A 23,356-nucleotide genomic window follows, 5' to 3' on the forward strand; every position below is an offset into this window, starting at 1 on the left:
CTCTCCTGCAGGCAGCATAGTAGATTCTGAGTAGATTATTCTGGCACATATGCAACTGTTGGCACATACAGACTTCGTGTTTTTCAACAGACTCACCTGACTTGTGTTTAAGATGGCTAGTGCTTGGCCTACCTAACTTCCTTTTAAAACTTTGGATGCAGCTGCCTGATTCTCCACACTAACATGAAGCATATTGGTTTTGATACTTACTTTCTACCAAAATTGCAAAACAGTTGGGAATTAGGCTTTGTGGTGCTACATCAAGATTTAGCTGTTAGTCAAAGTGTAATTAATACAGCAGTGGTAAAATATTGAATTGGACTTCTCTAGATATCAGGTCCATTGAGCTTACTGCTTTTGAAGTAAAAAAAAAATTTAAAATTTTGGTCTGTGCTAATTACTTCTGCAGATTTAAGCATTGACCATTCATTTAACTTGAACTCAAGAAAATAAAGAAAAAGCAGGAAGAGATATATGTAAGAACAGAGAAATATAAAACCTTACATTTCTTTGAGTTTCCTGAATAACATAATCTGGACATATTTCTTGATGTGTTTGTCCAAAGCCTTTTGCATTGAATTGTTCAGTGTATATCTGCCTTCCACTGTACCTTATGTCTGCTTCTTGCATAAATCTTACATGCAAGCTGGGCCAAAGTAACTTCGTCTTCTGTTCTGATGCTTTCTCAGGAATATCATGTTGTTTAGTGTTTGGGGAGTTTTTGTTTTGGTTTGAACATTTTAGGCCTTTTTGGGAGGGGTGTTTTGTTTGTTTTTGGTTTTTTTTGGGGGGGGAGGGTTGGTTTTGGGAGAGTTTTTTGTTTAGTGTTCTGTTTTTCTTGTTTTAATTAAATATGGAAATGTCAATTTTAGATGCTGGTGTTTATTGTGTTCTGACTTTTTAAGCTTCTACAAGATCTTTGTCATTTTATCTTTTGTATGTAACACATTTTTTCCTTCTATGTCTTGTTGAGATGTTTTAACAAGTCTTTTTGATATGTGCATATTTTTAATGTGCTTTTGTTATCAGGTTTTTATCTTTTTAGGTATGCTAAGTCCAGTTGTAATCCATACAGAATTCTTTCCTCTATTTTGTGTGATCTTCTAAAAGAAACCTTAGTAGTCTGACACACCAAATTCTGATTGATTTCTGTGGAAAGTTAATCTCTTTTTAGTGATAACAATAGGTCTGTCAACTCCTTTTTCGTAACTTTAAATGGCTTTTTCTGTAACTGCTTTCCCCCCCACCTTTTTTATTAATGGTCCCTGAGACAGAGTTAGTATATCTGCCATTATGAACATCACTTGCCATGTGAGCAAAATTTTATGTGGGATCTCTTTGGTGGAGCTTCCATGGCATATAGGGCTTGTATACAAAGTTTATTCCCTAAAGAAATAAAGGGGCTCTTAAAAAGAAATAAAACAGTCCCAGGATCTTCTGATTTAGTATTTCAGCTTTTGGCCTCTCTATACCCCTATTTCCAGCTTTTTAGATGATCTAAAACATTGGGAAAAGAATAGAGAATGTGATTTTTCTTTTTTTAGAAAAAAAAATGAAATGGCTGAAATCTAGGTATAGTTTTGGGGAGATTATTTTTATTTTGTTGGTTTTTTTGCCATTCTTTCTACATGGAAAAATGTAGGTCTGGTCTATCCTGAAAAACAAAGAAAGCTTACTGAAAAAACCATCTGGAAAGCTGCTCTTATGTGAGTTTCAACTGAACTTTTGAACAAAACAGAAGCCTGTATTAAAGAATGAACTTCTGTCTTGTTTCCTTTTTACATTAAGGAGTAAAAATTGATTCCAGAGGTCGCAAGGCTTCTTCCTCTTTTCCATTACATCTTCCCAAACTTAATCTAATACAACATGTGTTCCATAGCATCTTGCAGTATCTGAAGTTTTTAATGTTTGGGTTTTAGTTTGAGAGATTTTTTTCCTCATAGCATGAAGTCACTGTACGTGGGCATTTTGTTTGTTTTTTACTCTAATTAAACACAAGGGTCTTCTTACGAAATTACAGAAAATTTGTCATTAAGTATTACTAGGTAGATAAAATGGTAAATATTTTGCTTTATAAAACAATAGCAAAAGAAGGAAGAATAATAATGTTGTGTCTGTTTTCCAGCATGGAGACCTTGGACGTGTTTGCCCATGAAGATGCAGTGTATGGCCTTTCAGTGAGCCCAGTAAATGACAACATCTTTGCTAGTTCATCAGATGATGGCCGGGTTCTTATTTGGGACATCCGAGAGTCTTCCCATGGAGGTAAGATCTCTAGAAGGAAAAGATAGTTCATTTAGGAAGAATTCATGTAAGGCAAGGAGGAGAAAAGTTATGTTCATCTGGGATAATTGAGACAGTGAGTCTTGGAGAAAGGTGAGAGTGAGGCAAAATTCTTTTGGCCGGTGATTGGCAAGCCCTGGTCTTTACAGTTCTGTGTTACTGTGTTAAATGACTTTATAAAGTACCAGCATATAGCGCAGACTAGCACAGAACTTGGTATGAATAGGTTTTAACTAGAGTAAAGGGGCAGTGGAGGGAATGTTTTTTCAATGAGAACATCTTGCCAAACTTGCAAGCAATTGGGAATATGTTTTTGGGTTTTTTTCTATAGCCTAGGGTGGGAAAAAAATATGTTTAGAAAGCTGTTATTTTGATTTGAATAGTTTCCAAAGCTATTTATATACTTCCTGTGACCCTGATACACTTATACATAATGTTTTCTGCTTGTATGGAAACTTAGAGCCTTTATGTGATAAAAGGGAAGTTGAATTATTACTTCAATCTTTCTTTTCTGAAACAGAGCTGAATACTGTTGATTTATGTAACAAACCTGCAGCTTCTCAAAACACTAACCTGTGTTTTTACAGCTGCGGTTTTGACACTGAGGAATCTCAGTTTAAAACTGTAGTTACATAAATTTGAGAGAAATGCCTTAATAATTGAATTTCAGTACATGAGTACTCAAGTAATACTTAAGTAAATGAATCTTCAAGTTTACCTAATCCTAAAGAGCACTAAGCAATCTGCAAGATACAGAATATGGTTGCCTTCATTCATAGCTAAAATAAACGTTCATCTTTTTTTGTAAGCTGTTAAAATGCAATTGTCAGTAGCTTCTACTGGTCTTACAGGAAAATTATTCATGGCACTGAAATCCAGATCAATGTATTTTGTACACATTTGTTGTTGGGTCAAAGCTGATGTTTTAAATGAATTATCTTATTCCATGCCTAGTGAATTTCATCACTCTTCTAGACTGCAATTCTGTCCCTTTTTGACTTGGAAATGAAAGCTGAAACAAGACATACTTTATAGTCTCACAGGAGTTTTTAAAGCCCTCTAGCATCCTGAGGGCTTTAATGAACATGAGTAACCAGAGATAGGTCTTTCTTGACAAGCCTCACCAGAATACTCAGAATAGATTGCTCATAGATACCCTCCCTACCTCAGGCATATTGCCTTTGTATAAGTATAAATAAAAATTTTACATACTAGCACAGCACAATTTTGTGCATTTCTCTGGCACAATCATATTACCCCTTATCTCTTTTCCATGTAGAAATTTTATTAAACATTCTGAAAAACAATGTACACTCTTCATATGTGTGTATTGCCGACTTTAATAAAAATATCTACATCGTGTCTTTTATATCTTTGAGGAACTCATTAATAACACCCCTCTTGCTCCTAAGTCCCTTATAAGTCCCTTACAGCACAGTGAACTATTGTCTTCCCTTTAGACAGTTTCTTATCCCATGCACCTCCCTTTGCTAATCCCAACTGCCTGCAACTAAACTTGATACTATACCATATGTGAATTTAGTCCTCATTACATCTACCACTTTTCCCTTGCATAAAAAGTCAGTAACTTTATTAAAGAAGAGATTCAATCACTCTGTAGAGAATATTTTACTTTCGTAAAATCCAAACGGAACTTCATCCCTGTTTATATGTTTTCATAACATCCAAATGATAAGACTAGACACTGAATATGGTTTACAAATTGAAAATGGTGAAATGTTGCTTTATTGCTTTCTCCTGAACTCTCCACCATAAAGATCTATCTCTGTTAGGAGAATTACCTGTTGCTGACAGTGGATGTCAACAGTCAGGATGACTAGGTATTTAAATGCATCTGTATGAAGCTGCTTAGCATCATAAGATAATGTCCAATCTGATCTGAGTTTCTGAAATTATATGAAATTAAGTTTGTCCTTCTTTGTTGTAGTTAAACTTTGTTATTGCTTTTACTGTTGCTGAGGCTTTGAATGAGATTGCTGCATCAGTGAAAATGGTGTGAAGACATGTTGTCTGTAGTAATTTTGGGCTTTTTGGAGTCATGTTTTAGGTTCTCTGAATTTAGAAAAAAAGGGTTTTTCCACGCTTATACAGTAGTCCTGAGTCAGCATTTGTATGTGAGCCCTGCCAATGTTTACTGCAATGTAATGCTTGTCACAGGGGCAATGCCCTTTTCTGCAACGGTGTTTTCATGGGAATAGGCACTACACCTGCTAGTGTGAGTGTAGTTAGTTACCCTGAGTGGCCAGCTTGTTAAAGTCTTTCAAATAATCTCCTAGTTTAAAATAGTGTATTAAAAGATGCAGAGGAACCATCTCTTTCTCCCTGTCTTTCACTGCTGAGTGATTTATGCAGTGATTTTTATAAACCTACTTACAATTTTTATTAAAGATGGTGTTGAGCTGCTCCCTCCAGAAACATGTTCATACTCCGGTGTATAAGAGCTACAATTGTGAATGGGTATAAAGAACAATAGAAAAGTAATCCCCCTACTTTTCATTGAAATGACTTAGTGCCTCATTAGTTTAAGTCCTGTAATCTCTCTCCTGAAAGGCAACTTTTGATATCTTAGAAAACTGTGGTGCCAATCTATTTATAATAAAGATGAGAAGGAAAGCACCGGTAATTCATAACAATTATTTGACTAAAGAAATATACACAAATTTAAAGTTTCTTTTAAAACACAGCTCCTTTATTTGGCAATCTGGTGTTTGTCTCTCCACTCAGCTAATGCAGGCCTTTGCTTCTCAGTGGGGGCTGCCATTTTAATAACGCAGCCTTTTATGCCCCAGCAGGATTCTGATTTGATGATGCAAATATAGAAGGTCAGTTTTGGTGTTTGTTTGGAGCTGCTGGCAGACCAACAGCAATTTCTAAAGCCTTTGGGCAGACTGGCAGAACAAAAGTTGGCTTCTTTTCTTCTTTTTACCTCTGACTCCTATGACAATGAATAGCACCGTGGAGCATCATCTGCGGTCAGAGACCTTTGTTTTCATCACTGCTAAAAAAATGCTAAAAAGGAAAGTCCCTGTATGAAAAAACTTGTAATAGAGCATGAGAGGAGGATATAGATGAGGCAAGACAAGTAAATGTTAATTCTCTCTCATTTGCTTGATAGGCAGTCATTTCATAAGGTATTCGGAATTTGAGAGGGTTGCCTGCTTAACCATGTTTTATATGTGGTAGTGAGGGATATGAGGAAAGAAAATTCCATACCTTTGGAGGTGCCTGTGGGGCTACAGGTGCTGCACATGGTGGCTTGGATCGGGGCAGTAACTGTCTCCCAAGCACATGAGCAACACAGGAGTTGCTCCAAAGTAAATGGTGAATGGGAAAATCTGGCATAATCCCTGACTCAAAATAGGGATTGATTCTGGTTGATTGAAAGAATGGCAGCATGCCACAAAAGATACAAACAAGGAAGAGAATTAGACTGTGCCTAAAGCTGTAAAGCTCACAGAAACAGAGAGAAGGTAACAGAGTCAAGGCTTTTCCCCACTCTTCATGAAGACAGTATTATGATGTAATGAATAAGGCAGAGTAGCAGTCCAAACACAGTCTTATGAGAGGGAAGGAGTCTGAATGAGCATGTTTTCTACTCTGTGTGTGAACAGGAAGAGCTGTTAACGTTTTTTTTATGCAAGAGGAACACCTTACTTGTCTGTTTGTACAGCACTTAAGAAGGTAGGCTTCTTTTCCCTTTAGCAGCTTTCTTTGAGCTGAGTTTCGTACAAACTTATTTCATTTCTCGTGATATTATTCTCCTTTACAAGAAATTGCTGCTACATTTATGGTTTGGGTAATCAGCAGTGGCTGTGAAAGCTCTCAGGCATATATTACTAGGAAGATTTCAGAAGCGCCTCCATGTATAGTCCTTACCAGATAATCATTTGGTCACAAACCTTGAGAGATTCAAATATTTGATCTTTGAATAGCTAGTTTTAAACTCTGATAACCTTCCATAAAGAAAATGGTGTCTTGAAATTCAGTATGTGTCCTTTTCCATACTTAGACAGAATTAATGTACACGTGGGTGGATTTTAAAGCTCCAGGTTTTATATTGCTTTGGATGTGTCAGCTTTAGAAATGGTTTGAACATGTCTCCATATCTTCAGATCTTGTTATGCTGTTTCCATATTCAGCTGCCAAACTCCTTGCATCAAACAGTTGTATGCATTGTTTGTTCTTACGTCTGAAATTTTAACTTTTTCAACAGAGCCCTTCTGCTTGGCACACTACCCATCAGCCTTTCACAGTGTGATGTTTAATCCAGTAGAACCCAGATTACTGGCTACTGCCAACTCTAAGGAAGGTGTGGGACTCTGGGATATTCGTAAACCTCAGAGGTATGATCTGGCTGTCCTTGTTTTATGCTGTGTTATTTCTTTCCCTTGGGAAGTGATGGCATGCTGCTTTGTTGTTTTTGTTTTTTTAAGTCAGAATATATGGTAGTAAGAAAAGATGCAGAACAAAATTAATCACAATGTTGGTAATCAATTATTTTACATAATTAATGTTCTTCTTCATACTTACAATCTAATTTGATTTAAAATGGGACTAGATCTTCAGTGTTAAGGTAATTTTTTTCGAAGCCTGCCTGGCCTCACCACTGCAGATTAACTTGGATTGCTGTGTCACGTTCTCATCATTATATTTAGCACTGTCTTGCTACTACTGAAAGAAGCTGTGATGGGCACTGCCTGGTTTACAGTTTGTTTTTCCTGCCCAGCTCAGTTTTTAGTGGCTGACTGGAGACTGTGGTCAAGGCAGCTCTTTACTCAGTGCTTATGAGTTTTACATGACTTCCTGACTGATACAGACACCTGTATAATCATTTCACTGTATAATGTGCTTCCAGATTCACACAGAGTTAAAAACAAATGAAGAGAATTAGGTTGCAGCTTGAAATATGGTTAGACTGGGTTCTAAAGTGGATGTATGCAATGTCTGATACCAGACTTTGGCATGCATGAGAGATTAAGCTTTTTCAGTCTTTCAGATTTTGAATGTTCATTTTTTCATCATAATGGGCTGGGGTGGGTTAAATCTGGCTGGATGCCAGCTGTGACATAAATGAATGCAGGTGTTAAATCTGCTTTCAGCTACCATTTTTCTGGGACAGCCATTAGCTCTTCTCCTTGGCTTAAACAGAAATGTACCCAAAACATGGTGAGAATGGTATGTTTGGCTTAGGAAGAAAAAATGGCTCTAAAGCACTCTGTTGCCACTGCAGTTTTTTTCCCCATGAAACTCTCAGGAAAAGGACTCTTCAGAATGATCTGTGTCCTACTAATGGGCTGCCAAAGCCAGAGTTTCTCATATTTAAATAAATTAGGCTGGATTTTTGTCTTTTTAAAGTAACAGAACATTTGCCAAAACTTCTACTTGTCTCTGTAGATCTAATTTGCTAATCTAGAAAGCTGGAACTTGTTTTTTAATGTATTTGTGGCCAATTCACTTTGCCTTATGAGGAAAAAAAAATTATTTATTTTTAGATCAGTTAAGATACAATCCTTCCTCCACTGAGGAAGTATAAGCCAGAATTTACACTTCCATCTGTGTGTTTTAGTTTGTTACAGTCTCTTCTGGGGAAAATACACTTAATTATCAGGGGGAAAAAATAGCTTTTGTTAAAGTAATCCACATAAAGCTGTGAGTACTTGTGATAGACTGCATAAACCTGAAGTTGGTATGTGCGTGAGTTTGTGAATATTTTCTGTGTTCTTATTAATAATAAAGGATGCTATAGTTGCAGGTAAGATGTGTGCCAAAAGCATTTTAGTTGAGGAATTCTACTGGCAGAATGGGTTAAACAGTCCTGAATTTCTCCATAATCAAGGGATAAACAGGAAGCTGCCTGTGTAAGCACACCACTAGCACAGCAAAGAAGGGCTACTGCATCAGATGCTTTCCTCATTGTCAAAAAAGTCTGCTGATGGTGGAAATCCTTGCTTCCCTACATGTTTGTAGCTCTCTTTTATGCTGTCATCGGTATCCAAGAAAATGTAATAGTTCCTGAAGTGTAGGAAGTATGAGGGAATAGAGGTTTTTGAGGGACATGATTTAGAAGTACCTGTTTGATTGTTGAATCCTTGCTGGGATTGTTGAATAGCACAATATATAAATAACTACAGTAAAAAATTGCTAGATCTGTCTATTTCTTCCCTAATCTGCATTTTTATTTACATTGCTGCACATGATGTTCACCTGCGAGGGATTTTTTATGCCTTAAACCATCAAGAGAAATTTCTCCTTTGCTTTGGTATTGATGTAGTCCATCATAACTCTGTGGCCAACAACTTGCGGAAGTTTTTCAGTCCTATCATTCCACCTGTGGTGCTAGTAGAAAGTACTAGATAAGGTAAACTTTGGCTGTTTTGTCACATTGTGTGGTAGTGGGATTTTGATTAGAAATTGAGCGGGTAGAAAAAGGGGGAGAAGTATAGATACTTTTAAACGTTTGCTGTGGATGGCCAAAATTTTAACTTCCAGTGGGTTAAGCTGGACCGCAGCACTCTTCCAACAAGGGACAGGTGAAATGGTTACAAGTAGTTAATAATTTACTGCTGGTATAACACTTCCTGTAAAACTCACTTCCCCAGCTACTGTCAGTTCTCAGATGGAGGCAGAGTGAGATGATGCAGGCACTACTTGGTTTTCTTCATAACTGGAGGCTGCTCTGGGGAATCCTGCTGCTGCTCATCTGCAAAATCCAGCAAGTGAAAAGCTTGGAACTCTGAAGACTAGCTATTTGTGGCCAGTAGCAGTACTATAGTTAGCAATATCTTAGTGTAACATGTATGGCAGCTAACAGCACTGGTGTGGTAAGACTTTTTACAGATATAGGTGAGGTTTGATAAAACCAACAGGATTTGGCTGGTCTTCGCTCATTTGAAGGGGATCAAGCTTGATGCTGACTTTCTGGTTTTAATCAGCAGAGGCTCCTCAGATGAAGTATAGTTTTTCTTTGTTCAGCTTGATAATGGACTAAGAAAAGGGGAGATTTGCTGTTAACTTCTAAACTTGTATGTCAGTCAGTGGAATATGGCTAATTGTGTAGTTTTAAACTAATAGCTCTACATTTTGAAAATGTTGAATAGAACAGTCATGTCCTTGTAGGATAGAGAATTCAGATATAGATTCCACTGCTTGTCAGGAACAAATGAGCTGCATCTACTTATTTATGCAGAAAATCTGAGGATTTTTACAGCAAAGTATTTTTCTCCAAAATACATGGCTCTTCTCCAATTGGATTGTGGGAGAATTTGTCTCAGCTTGCTGTTGCATGCCTCCAGCCAGGAAAGTCGGTTTTGTCCACTTCTTTAGACAGGCAACGTTAAACGCCCCTAAAATTTTTAAATTGAATTATTTTAGGGCTAGAAAAAAAGTCCTGATTATGAGTAGATTTTATTCATATGCTGTGGAATTGGTTAACTTCCTAATGGGAAGCTGGGAGTGCTTTATACTTGGCTACAGTGAAGGAGGTAATTGAAAAGCCAGCATTTCTTGGCATGCATGGACAAATTTAGAGACAGTTGCACAGCTCTGAATTGTGGAAAGTTTAGCTCACTTCAAATAATCATAATTTGATTAGTCTTGCTGACTGAGTCAGGATACAGAGGCGGATTCATTTTGCTTTTTCCCAAAGTTCATTCACAGCTTGATATCTCTTCTGTCTCAGATTTAGTGCAGCAATTGAGATTCTCTCCTTCTACCCCAGTATACTAATAAGATCTGGATGTGGTGGGTTGGCTCCTCAAAAATAGCCTATTAAGTGCTATAAATATAGGACTAATATAAATCTATGATTATAAGTTGACTAGTGATTCTGGAAATCTTATTTTTTTATTTTTAGGATGTGTAAGTATTTCTATTCCTTCAGGTGGACGTTAAACTGAAACCATCTGTATTGTTTCTTTTTTAAAAACAGGGCATTGAAAAGCTTTAAATGTGGTTTTGATTGAGGAGGCTGCTGTAAGGCTTTCACGCCACTAGATGGGGTCTGGAAGCTGAGCCTTTTTTAAAGAAAATTTTAAAAGGGAGGTCGGTGCTTCTTAAACTATTTACAATAAAATATATATTACAAGTATTGTTACAGAATTGCTGGGGGCAACTCAGCAAGCTAGAGTACATATATATTGCAAGCAAAGACTGTGTTACTTCAGCTATTTTTAGGTACTCATGTTCTCCCTCCTCTTTTTCCATGCAGCTCCATGATCATCTCCTTCTTTTTACTGAAATAAGACTACTTTTTCCCCTAAGAAAATATTATCATTATCCCCTTAATGCTTTCTTTTCCTATGTTCCCCCTGACCCACCACTTACATCAACTTATGTGGAAGTTTTTGAGATCAAAATTATATTTCTTTGTCATATTAATGACCATCACACATTTTTAAACTGATCTTCATGATGCAAAAAGGCTGTTCACAGAAGTGTGTTCTGCTTGTGATAGGAGCATTGAACCTGTACTTTATGCATACTGAGATCCATTGGTGTGTCCAGTTCAGGGGTTAAAATGCTACATCTTGTGTCATAAATACATATCTTGGGATATTTTATGGGAGTCTGGGAGGGCTTAGCTAAAAACTACCAGGCCCTCATTCCTATGTCTGTTGCATAGTTATGTGTTTGACCTGTTTTTTGAACCAACTCATCATGTTTAGAAGTTAGAAAACTAAGCAGGAAAGGCTTTATAGCTTTCTTATGCCCTAGCAAGTTGAACTTGGTTCAAGGCAGGTCCAGTGGCAACTGTAAACCATGGAGAAGAGAGAATAAGACCTGTGAGGCTGAGAGGGGAACATAAGAAGGAAACATGTCCTCATTTGAGAAGCAGTGAACATGTGTTCAGCTATTTGTGGCATTCTGCTCCTGCTGTTTTACTTGCTTTGGTTTCTTTTGCTACACTAACCTTCCTCTTTTTTGCCTCCTCAGCATGTTCTTTACAAGCTTTTTACAAAGTAGAAGTGAAATGTGACCAAAGCTGGAGATGATTTACCTTCCAAGGATGCATGTTTCATAAGAATAAACTATAAGCAGAGTTTTTCTTTTTTTCATTTGACTTTTTGTGTTCCTGGAGTAAAACACTGTTCCAGGACCCCAGACTTTAGTTTTGGGATCTGGAAACACATTTGTCCCCCTAATTCAAGTACTAGATTCAGCTCTGAGTGAGGTAGAAATGCTTACACACAATAGGCCTTTTTAAGATTCTTCTGAATGTTCAGGAGATTTGTGCTGTCTGCATAGTTACAAGTCAGTGTACTCAAAAAGCCCAATGATGAGTTAAAAAAATCCTTGAGCAACAGGGCAAGCCTGGTATTCCTTGGTGGTTGTAACCCTTATGGCATATTTTAAAAGCTAATTTGACCATACAAATCATAATAAGACCAAGTTTAAAGGAATGTCAGTTTTGGTGTTTTCCATCAAGTCTTTACAGATAAATCCAAAAGGAACATTAATTCAACGTTGATTTCTTTCTTTATCTTGGCTGACAACTAAGTGCAGTTCAGAGCCCACTAAAACAAACTTTTTTAGCTCATATTAAATGAATATTTGTGTCTCAAAAAACACCAATCAAGAAGGCTTTCTTAGTGTACTCCAAACTAACATTACATTTGCCTCCTGGACTAAGAATTTAGAGGAAGCAAACTCCCAAATTGTGGACAAGGAATTACTGCTATTAGATGTCAGTGAATCATCTCGTGATTAGCTCATTAAATAGTAAGCAAAATATAGAGATATAGAAATTTCTTCCCTGTAGTAAACTAATTAGATTCAGGGGGATCTTGAGAGAGGACTCTTCTTAGCAGGTTTATGAATGTTCAGGCATGTCGATCTTGCCAATGTGTGGAGGACTTTGAAGGTGTGGCTGCACTGTACTGCTGGTCTTGAACTGACTCTTTTCTAAAGTCTTTGTCTTGAACGGAGCTTTTCTGCCAAGTACTAATTACGAGGTGTTCAGCTTAGTCATTGTGCTGCAAGTAAACACAATCCAATTCTTCAAACAATCTATCTATTAAATCCATAACTTCTGGTCCACATGTATTGGAAATCACAGGTACTTTTGAAAATCCAGTTCTTGGCTCCTGATTGCTTTGACTTGTAGTTTCTCTTATTTTGTTTAGTTCCCAGCTTTTCAAAGACCTGATGAGTATTACTTTTTTGGTTTTGTATCAGAGGTCTGATAGCAAGAGGAAAACACTGTTGGACATAGAAATCTTGCAGGTGGTGTATGTTAGATTGACATGTAGTTGGAAAAGCTCAGTTTGAGGTTTATGAGGCCTCTCTCAGTATGAAAATAGAAGTGGTAGCTGCCAGAACTACAGGAAATTTGAGAACAGTTCTTCACAGTTTAGTTAGATGCATGTCAAATAAACCAGCTTTGTAAGAGAGGGCTGAGTATTACCTCTGAATTAAGGCATGGTTAATTCTGTTAGAGTTTATTTTTGATGAGTGGATGTGCCAGGCAAAGGGAGGAAAGACAGATGATGAGTATTTGCAACTCCATCTGTACCACAGGTGATATTTGTAAACTGTCGCATAGAGAGGACTTCAGAAAATCTGTGTGGTGATGTTAAAGGTGTTCTAAGGTCGTAAACACTGCATTCTAACTGAGTTCAAGTCCATAGATTGAGGTCTCCTGTGGTTGCCAGTTTTAGTTTCTAGGGTCATGCCTTTAAGCTAGTTGATCCTTAAAGATCATACCATAAGAACAGAGATGGCAGTTATTTTCAGAGAAATGCTCATACATGTGCTGAGTTTTTATCCTTTCTAGCTTTCCTTCCTGGGCTCACTCTACAAAGTAACTGTTGCCTTTTTTTATCTGTGTGTTACCAAGATGTCCGGTATGCTGGATGAAATACTGAGCTTCTGGAAGTGCAAGTGAGGGATCCAGTATTGTTGGTGATTGTGTTGGGGATATTAATTCAGGGGCCAGCCACAGGGTTTGCTTCTGACAGTGATTTACATATTTCCTATTACCGAGGTTCAGGGCTCTTTCCTTAAAAGCTAGTAATTTTCTTAATGTAGAATCTGTAGATGTTACATAATGGCAGGAATAGTATGAGGATATTTAAGGTTTTACTTTGACTGTTTTGCATTTTGACTTTTCATGTGAAGGAAAGAAGCTTCTGATTGTCATCACTTCCAGCATGAATGCTTTGGGATTCCCAAAGCCCCTGCAGGTGGAAGAGTTCACTACATCATTGAATTGGCAATTACTGTTTAAATTATTTCAGTGCAATAGAAGTGTGCTGCACTTCTCTCTTTGGAGACCTTTGTCAGTCCTGCTCTGAGCAGAGCGCACTGTATTAAAGACTTCAGGAGAAATGCGTGTATCTTGGCAACCACTTGCTCATTGTCAGGCTTATCATTTCTTTCTCTTCCCTGTGGAATAATTTGTTGAGAATTTTGACTAACTTGGTGCTGCTAAAAGTAATCCATTTAGCTGGGTTACAGTATAACAAATTTTAAGTGTTATTTTGGAACTTACCAATATGGGTCAACCACACCACCTCAAATAGTTCAAATAACTATTTGTCTTCTCTTGCAGTTCAGGAAGTAGACCTCATCCCACACATGTACCATCCTCATCTGCTATGTTTCTGTGCTACTGAGGCAGCTCAACTGATCAGTTTCTCAGCCTAGAATTTGAAGATCTCCTAACCAGATCCGACTTGGCGTATTTGCCCCAAATTACACAGAACCTAAATGTAGATACTTTCCCCCCTATTTGTCTTCCATTATTTCTCAAAAGTTCCCTTTAATGTGATAGAAAGATTATTGCTTAAGTTCATGGGGATTGAATTTTTCTGGGAATCTTTGGGATGTGTTGAAGAAACATTTGAATAGTAATGGCATCTGGGGGAGTAGTACTTTTCAGATGGCTTTTGGCTTTGATTTCCTTATTATAAACATAAATAAATCTCCAAAGTATTTGCCACAAATTTAGCCAAAATCAACGACTTTTTTAGGGTTAGAAATACCTAAGGTAGTTTCCTCTGCCTTTCCTTCTTTCTTCTCACTGAAGGAAAAAAGGAAGTACTTGCAAATGAGTCTTTTTTGACTTTGGGCAAAGAAAGATCGTGACAATCGTTAAGGCTTTAGTCATGTTGATGACTTTCCTGCATATGAAGACTTTTTTTGTGGTTGCTACCGTCAGTCAGTTGATGTTTTTTTCTATTTTTTTTTTCTTTAAAGACAGGAGTGCAGCCTAAAGTTGTGAAATATGTAAATCAGTGAATTTATTGTTAAATATTTTTTATTCTGAAGCAATAATTTCTGTTGCTGGTGTGAGCATCAACTAATAGATAGTCTGGAAATACTTAAGTGTGCAAGTCTGCCAAATACTACCTGGTATTTAAGTGTGTGAAACAGGTGCTATAGTCTCTTTTTCCCACCCTTACGCCTTGTCCTTATTGTGGAATTTACTGGAATGGTACCGTAGGAAAGGCCCCCTCACTTAGCTTCTGTTTTAGATGTACACACTCCGTATTTAATTTGTAGTCCTGCTTTATGCATGACCTTGTCAGCCCTCTTGGGATAGAGGGTTTAGCTTAGCTTTTTCTGTGTTTAGGCTAGTATCCTTCCTGTAGTAGAGTGTATTTAGAAAGATTTTTAACTTTCCTCTAGCATCCCTGGATTTGTTGATCAGACACACGACTGAATTTTGGAGAACTGAGATTCAAATTGTATAATAAAAAAGAGTGTTGTTAGTAGCTCAGCTTTTAATTCTTTGTTGTTCTCAGATAGGGCTACAGTCTTTCTTCTGTTCAGCCTCTCCTGTCTTGATTGCCCTCCATCATACGCAGGGGGATTTTCTGACTTGAAGATGAAACTTTTTCACACCTATCAGCATCCTCACATTAACAGGGACTTTAAGCTCAATACTGTCCCTTTGCTCTGTGGGATCCAGCTTGCTCCTACAAGCAGAGGGGCTATTCGGGTTTTAGATTTTCAACACTGTGTGTAACTGTAAACAAGAAGTCAGGAAACCTGGTTTTGTTTCACAGTGTTGGTTAGGTCTGTTGGTTGACCTTTCTTGCCCTCGGTTTTTCCTGTACCAAGAAAAGGGAAAACTGCCTACTTCAAAAGCCTCATGATGCTTAATCTTTTTGTTAGCTTTGAAATACTTTAGCACCCAGGTCTTTCTAAAGCAAGAATTTTAAGTGCCAAGTATTGTCCTTGTAATGCAAATTTTAAAAGTATAATCTGTTGTTCAAAAGAAGCTCAGATTGAATGGGTTTTTGTAGAGCACTTTCTTAAGGGAATAGGTCAGTAATCGTTGTAAGTCATGCCATAATCACCTCTATACCTCCATTTAATGTGGAGGGAATTAAAAGAGAAACTTTTTTGTTCAAAAAGAAAAAAAAAAAGAAAAAAGAAAATTTAAAAAAATATTGGTGACTGAAATCAAAGGAGGGATCCTCTTAGTGCATTTACTAGGAGAATATCTGAAATATTAGTTTAATGCTATTGTAAGAGAAGGGAATTAGTCTTTGAAACATCAGTCCAGTGGAAACTGTGGTGGAACCAACCTGATGACTCCAAAGTTATGTCTGCAGTTGCATTCACTTAGCTTTATGAGAAAATTTATTTTCATCTTTTACCAACTACAGGCAAAAGCTTTACTAGTTCAAGACTGGACTCTTCTACTGCAGGAGCATTTTGGATCTCGCGAATTTTCCTGACAAAAGAAAGGCCTACTTTCTTTTTGCTGCTGTTTTCTTTAGTTTCTGTTTGTGTGGTTTTTGTAAATCAAAAATTCATGCAGCTTCACTAGAGAAAAGAAGGGTAGTGAGTGTATATATTATCGGATAAAAGAACAAATCTGTGGCTGATGTTACTCAGCTTTCCTAATGCAAGACAACAACTGCAGCACAGAAATGTGTAGGAAAAATGTATCATAGGACTGCAGTATTGACATGTGACTGATTCTGCATAAGATATGAAAATGGATTCATTCTTCAAGAGGAATTGCCAACTTTTACACTCAGAATATTTTTCTGAGGTAACATTCTCTGGTATCCATGTTCTTTGTTTTATAACTACTTTGGTGAATGCTTGGTTTTGGGAACAGTTACTGTTCCTTCATTTGGCCTAAGGGTCATCTTCCAATGCCAAGTCTGGCTGTATTTGCATCTTCTTTATCTGGTTATCTAATGGAACCTACTCCTTTGTGTTTTGCTGTATTTAGCTGAGCAATGTTCTATGTCACAGTCTGTACTCCATCCTACAAGGTGCTATTTCTGAACAGGCTGAATAATGGACTCTGATCAGAGAATTTAGGGATTAGAAAAGGATGGAAATGATCAGGTGTTTCAGCTAGTTTGCTTGTGGCTGTTGGACAGTTGTTTTTTACATTGTGTTCTCTATTTTGGTTTTTTTTTTAATCTGGCTAAATTTTGTTGTTGGTTGGTTGGGGGGTTTTGTTGTTTGTTCTTCTGTTCGTTTTTTTTCCTGAAAAACAAATTGTCTGCCTACTAGATCTCATTTATTACTTACATTACAGTAAGACCTACATGATTCAAGCAGAGAGTGAGAATAGGACACTCTTGTGCCTGCTGACTCTAGTGAGGGCAAGCCTAGGGCAGGAGAATATTTGGGAACAGGTCTCTAATAAGACCAAAACAAACCTTGGCTAGAGCTGGAGGAGTATGTGAAACATTCAACCAAAAGGGTGGTTTTTTTGCTTGTTGTCATTTCCTACTGTTCAGTCTTTTTAATGGCAGAGGTAAGCCTTAAATCCTGAAAGGATAAAAGTAATACAGATGAGGGGGAGAGTTTAGTATACTTTATGCCTCTGCTCTTGCCATCTTCCTCAAAGTACTGAAATTCTTGAGTTAAAAGGCAGAATACAGGAAAACATAATGCTTTTTGGAGAACTGCCTGAGATCACTGATGAAGCAACATTTTCATTCAGTGATTCAGTTAGGTCATAAGGGCCAAACCAGGCGAGCCTTTGCTGTTGCATTGTCGGGTTACTCTGGGTACATAAATGGTGATGTTTGATGTTTTTAATGCTCTAGTTTCTGAAGTCAGTTATCAGATAAGAATCTCACTTATTTAAAAAATTAAAATATTGCCCTCGTGGTTTGGAGGGCAATATTTTAATATTTGGAGCTTCTATTCCCCTTAGAGTTTGCCGTGCCTGAAAGTTCATTAATGATGGTGAGATTCCATTTTGTATTAGTTTACATGTTTCTGACTCTAACAGTAAACAGCAAAGAAATGTCACGTTCTTGAACGTGCAGAATCTTCACCCTGAATTCTGTACTTTTCTTATCTTGGTGGATGGAGTTTATTTTAGTTGTACTTTCTTTTTGAAGGAAAACAAAGATGTTTAATTTTGCTAACAATACTCAGCCTTTATTTTATTTGGTTATTGTTCAGTGTCCAAGCAAATACCCCTTACTTTCTGGTAAGGATTCTAGGAGGCAGTTCTTGTAAAGGTAGTAAGATAATCAGAAGTAGTGATGATAGAATTTAGAAAAATGAACTTGTTTCTGAAAAATAATAAAATCTTGAGTATGGCTTGTATACCTTCTAACCTTAAGACACTGATGGACTTCCTTCACTTTTGTTAACACTTACAATACTTGTAGTGAAATGCCATAAACTTTGACACAATTTATCTGCTTTTCAAAGAAAGTATCTTGAGATTTCTGGGACTCATAATCTACTTTAAAAAGGTCTGCATGATTATTGATATTGTGCTGACTTGTCTGTTACTGGTTAATTTAGCTGTAAGTGCTTCAGACTATATATGAATTGTGTCCTTTTAAACACACAATAATTTTCTTGCAAATAAACCCCCAAACTTTTCTGCAGTTTTCCAGGCCAAAATTTTGTTTGCCAAGTTTCATTCCAGTTCTTTTTTTGCACAGTTAGAAGTTCCTCAGTTTTGTGGTTACAGAATTGCTGACAAACACAGTTGTATGCAATGGTGTGTATTAGTTACAAGCATTCAGTTCATTCTTTCCTTTTAAGGTCATTGGTTCATTAACTTAGTCTCACTCACTGCAGTTTATGATACCAACCACTTTTCCCTTGCTCAATTCCTTTCTTTTTCCTCTTAAATGACACCCCTGTCCCAAGGACAGTGTCTATACTGCAATGCAGTGATACTGCTTATTCCCTCACCCCACTAAGTGCCAGTAGAAACCGATTTATTTACATTAGTGGTGCTACTCATGGATTCAAAGCCTTCCATTGTTTGGCTGAGCTGGTATTTAGTTAGCCCTTGCCTGCTGCCTGTGTGCAGCGTATCCAGCTATGGAAATGACCATATTGCATATAATCGTCCATTCTCTCCCTCCTCTGCCTCTCTCCAGCTCCAGCATATGTGTTTGGATTGCAATGTTCCATCTGTGGACTAAATATTTCTCTTTATCATACAATATGACTTTTTAAAAAACTCGAAGTGCATGTGTCTCTCTATATTGCTTCCAGAGCTGGTAGGCAACATCAGCATTCCACAGCTGTCTGGGTGAGCCAAATTTGGAAGCAGAGTAAATCCGAGTAGTCTGGTTTTGGATTCATAAAAATAATGCCTCTGGCAGAAAGAGCACTCATCTTGTTCAGAAGTGTCCTTTTAGTATTGCCTTCAGATTTCTCACTAGCTGTCATGGTCTGTGTCTTCAAGATGAGAGTATTGCTTCTGGCATGATGCATCAGTAAACTTTTTAGTAACTGCAACAAGGTGTTGCCTCTGAAATTCCTTTGTTAGTGCATGCAGTAAGGGGCAGGCAGAAGTGGCAGTTCTAACATGAGCAACATATCCAAACATGTCTACACTGCCCCACATAATCCTGTGTGAAAATATCTAAAAGTAGAACTGACTAAAGGTACAGAGCAACACCCTGGTGCAACTGGGAAAGCGGAGGTAGTCATTTGAACATGCTTAAACACAGCACGTCTCTTCCTCTCCCCTCCCCACACCTCAAAAACAGAAAGTGCAAAAGTCCTGATTCTGATGAGTTTGAAGATCTTTAGAGCTTCTTGATTCAGACATCCTCTTTAGTACTAGCAAGTATTAGTAGTGGTTTAATACTGTAGAAAATAACTTCTGCTGGCTTCTTTCTTGGAGAGGGCTGTCTGTTTTTTTCCTGCAATTTTGATGGAGATGGATACTCTAGAAGTCATCTCAGGCAATTATTACTTTTTTCCTAAAACCAGCACGGTTGTTCTAAAATCAACAAAATTTTATGATGGAAGATACCAAAGTCCTGGGGTTCCTCAGTTCTCAATACTGCTACCATGTGCACTGCCTGCAGTATGAGGCAGAGGAAGAGAGACTTCTCAAATCCTTTATATATCCTCTATTTGTGAACTAGGTGAGCAGCTTTGCTACCAAGATAGAGCCATGAGCTGCACTCCCTCCCTCTTATTTGTGAACATATCTCTCAGATGTTCTGTCCTAGGAGGAGAGAGAGAGAGAGAGCAAGTATTTTTCCTCTGTTTGGATCAGGAAATGGATGTTTGGTGGGGGCTTGTGTCAGTTTGTTCGCCTCATCCCCACCTGACTACCTGCTGCCTCTTTTCAGAGTTTGTTAAAGGAAAACACTGTGCAGTTAATTTAACAAATCCTTTCAAAGAGGCAGAGAGGAAGCAATCAGGACACAGCAGGGTGGGGAAAACAGAAAACTGCTGTCTTGTGATTAGTACAGCAAAATGCTGCACTTGGAGCTATAGTGTCAGACTTTTGGGGCCAGAATTAAGGCAAGCGGGGAAAGTCATTACTCTTAGGTTATAAATGAAGGGCAAACAGCTATTGTAGTATTTCTTTCTGTATTAGCCAAACTAGCTCACTGGGTTTTTTTGTTAGTGTGGGGGTTTGGTTTTTTGTTTGTTTTTCTTTTTTTTTGAGCCGAATGTTAAAAAAACTGCAGCATGAACTGTATTTCCATTACACGTGTGGCTGAATTGTGTGGAGTGAGGGTCTGAGGCAGGCAAAGCTGTGGATCTTTAGAGGAGCATTAATTATGCAGCTCCTTAATTCTAGACTTTTCATGTGTGTATGTGGTCATTTTTTCTGAAGTTCTAGTCTCTCTTGCTTCCTTTAATTTCTGAAGTAAAATATTCTTTTGGAGCTTTGCTATGATGAAGTTACTGCAACACAATACAGAATTCAATTCCAAGTGTTTGCTTTGGTACCTTTGACTGCTATAGGAGCTTAATGAAACATCTGTAAGCAGAATGGAAGCCAGTTTAACATTGCACTCCTATTGCTATAAAACATAATCTCAAATGATTTCAGGCAGGGCATAATAATAGTAACCATGGAAACTTTGCTTGAAGACTTCAAAGGATGGGGCATCTGGTAGGCTCACTCACTTGTAGGCAGGAGAGAATTCTGGGCTGTGGTTTGGATTAAGGAGGAGAACTGGTAATGAGGAGAGGAGCTTAATCTTGGTGCAGCAGTGGCTGCACCTAAACATTGTCTGGTTGTTGCATATTTGTTATGACCTTCTTACTCATGCTGGACAACTCATATCTTTTTATTAAAAATTGACTTTTCTTAGCCAAAAAAAATCTGGGATTGTTTCTTCTGCCAGTTTTTTGTGTTGAGGTCTCGCTTGGGTTGGGGCTTTGGGGCATTTATGATGTTTTAGCTTATTTGTGTATCTTTTTTTAAGGAAGTGGAAAATTCCATTAAAAAAAAATTGGCTTACTAAGACCTATCAGAAGAGGGGGAGGCAAAAATGTCATGTGTGTTTTGGTTATCTTGTTTTGTTTTGATTTTTAATGCCTGAGTATTTTGAGCTGTCTGAGTACTTTATTGGTCTTGATGAACAGAAACTAGGGCTGATGAGAGGGATCCTAAATCCTTGTCTCTAAGGTTACAGTTTCTAGTATTACATTCTCTCATGTTTTAATTAAATACCTTGAACATGATTAAGAAAAGCTCAGCAACTTTGGAGGAGAACATGAGACACCAGGACTGTTCATGCTGATACAAGTGTTCAGAAGTTTTGGTGCCCAGCTTGAAGAACTTGCTAGTTAGTTGGCTTTGAAAATGTGACTTCTGGTGCCTTTGTGGCGTCCTGGCTTTGACTGTTCAGTTCAAAAGTGTGTGTGTGAAATTGGGATATTTCTAGGGCATTCATTATGTAGAGCCTTGTATTTTGTATTGGTTTTGTTTAACTCTGGCTTAGGAACAATGGTTTTTAACTTGACAGTATCTCAGGCAATGATGCGTGCTTCGACCTGCCTGGAATGTGGCTTCCCATCCATGTGGAGTGACTCAGTTTTCGCAGTTGTTGGGGCAAAGGGCTGTATCAGAAAGTATTATGCATTAAAATCTGTGAATAAACTTCCCTCTAGAATTTACAAATTCTGAGCTGGCATGCTTTTTCTGGTCAAGAAAGGGCATAAAAGTCACAGTTCTCAACAAGATTTGATGGTTATTTCTCAAAACAGAATTTAACAAAAGGTTGAGCTCTAGTACTGTTTAGGGAGGTTTCAGTGATCACTGAACAAAAAAAGGGATAAAATGTCTTCCATCTTTGTCTTACTTTCCCTACACACAATCATTTCAAATACACAAACTGAATGAAGTCTTTGAAAAGAACAGAAGATCTGTACAAGTTGCATTTAAGGTGTGCTTTGATTAACTTTATGTTCCTTTATGGAACAAATTCCATTTCTGTTACTTTTTAAAAGAGAGAGTCTGGAAACTTGTGAACCTTTGGTTTTGTTTTGTATATGTCAATAAGAATGGATACAAATACTCCAGCTCTGAACATACAGCCTTATATGGGACAAGGAAACCAGCTAATCCTGACACATTAGAGTTTTAGGTAGTAATGTCATGTGATAGCATAATTGTCTTGCCTACTTGGCAGTATTTTTAGATGAAGCTAGTTTGAGATTAGCTAAGTGACTTATTTTAGCATTTCTTGCAATAACATGTTAGTAAGATCTCCTTTTATTTAAGACTTCTGGAACTGATTGTGAGTTCAAACATCCTCTGATGCCCTGTAGAGATATAAATAGAAGCAGAAGAGAGAGAATGGCCAGCCTATCTACATTTGGATAAAATGCCATCTGGTGCCAGAGCAGGGGTAAAAAACTGCCTGGATTAAAGAACCAGCTAACAAAAAGAAGGGCTGAATGCTGGTAGGGTCAGTCTCAAAGGCAGACATCCCAGAAGTAAAAGGACAACCTTTTTAAGGCTAAGTGCTCTGTCCAACTTTGCTCCTATGCAGGAAATGTATTTGTTATTAACAAAACTACTCACAGTCTTTAACTTTTCTCTTCTGAAGACATAACAGTCATAGCATTTTGATAGCTTGTCATTCAGGTTTCGTAGTAAGATTTTTCAGGAACTGATGCTTTAAAGCAGAAACTAAATAAATTATAGTTTACTGGGCTTGTTGGATTGAAATGCCTCAGTAAGATTAAAGAGAGTTCTGTCTTTAAGTAGTTCAATTCATACGTGCAGCCCATCTCACTTGTTCCCACTTGTCTTTTCCCAGTTCCCTGCTTCGCTATGGTGGGAACCTCTCCCTTCAGAGTGCCATGAGCGTCCGGTTCAACAGTAATGGCACCCAACTGCTGGCACTGCGTCGGCGCCTTCCCCCGGTGCTCTACGACATCCACTGCCGGCTGCCTGTCTTCCAGTTTGACAACCAAGGGTACTTCAACTCCTGTACTATGAAGAGCTGCTGTTTTGCAGGCGATCGTGATCAGGTAATAAGCAAGCAATGCTGCCCTGAGTCTCCAGAGTTTCCATGACTGTTTGAGAACACTTCTATAAGGGTGGCTTTTTTCTGATTCAGGAGGTAAAACAGGAAGCAGGACACGTACAGGCTTATTCAGAGCTGTTTTGCAATGTGGGCTGTGAAAGAAGGAAAATGTATGCCAAAACACATGATAAATTTTACCTGTTGTTTGATGTGATCTAATACTTACTTTGAAGATTATATTCAGAAGAAAATATTTGCAGTCTTTTTCGGTCCAATTAATACAATGTTATCTACTCATCTACATAGGATAAGGAAGCATCTTCCTTGCATTACAATATTGATACTGGGTAACATAGAGGCAATCCCAC

The 23,356-nt window shown here is 37.8% G+C and overlaps 1 protein-coding gene across 2 annotated transcripts in view; it reads left to right on the forward strand.

Moving 5' to 3' along the window:
* Positions 1-23,356, forward strand: part of DCAF5 (DDB1 and CUL4 associated factor 5) — a 70,907-nt gene that overhangs the window by 14,389 nt on the left and 33,162 nt on the right. For both annotated transcript variants that reach the window (XM_042047492.1, XM_042047493.1), the window contains exons 4-6: positions 2,126-2,265; positions 6,518-6,647; positions 22,779-22,992. In XM_042047492.1, coding sequence (XP_041903426.1) covers positions 2,126-2,265; positions 6,518-6,647; positions 22,779-22,992 — 484 coding nt within the window. The remainder of the gene's footprint in view (positions 1-2,125; positions 2,266-6,517; positions 6,648-22,778; positions 22,993-23,356) is intronic.

This window comes from Corvus kubaryi, unplaced genomic scaffold (assembly GCF_017639235.1).
Source record: "Corvus kubaryi isolate FWS band 111438036 unplaced genomic scaffold, C.kubaryi_AGA036_p1.0 66, whole genome shotgun sequence".
Taxonomy (NCBI): Eukaryota; Metazoa; Chordata; class Aves; order Passeriformes; family Corvidae; genus Corvus; species Corvus kubaryi.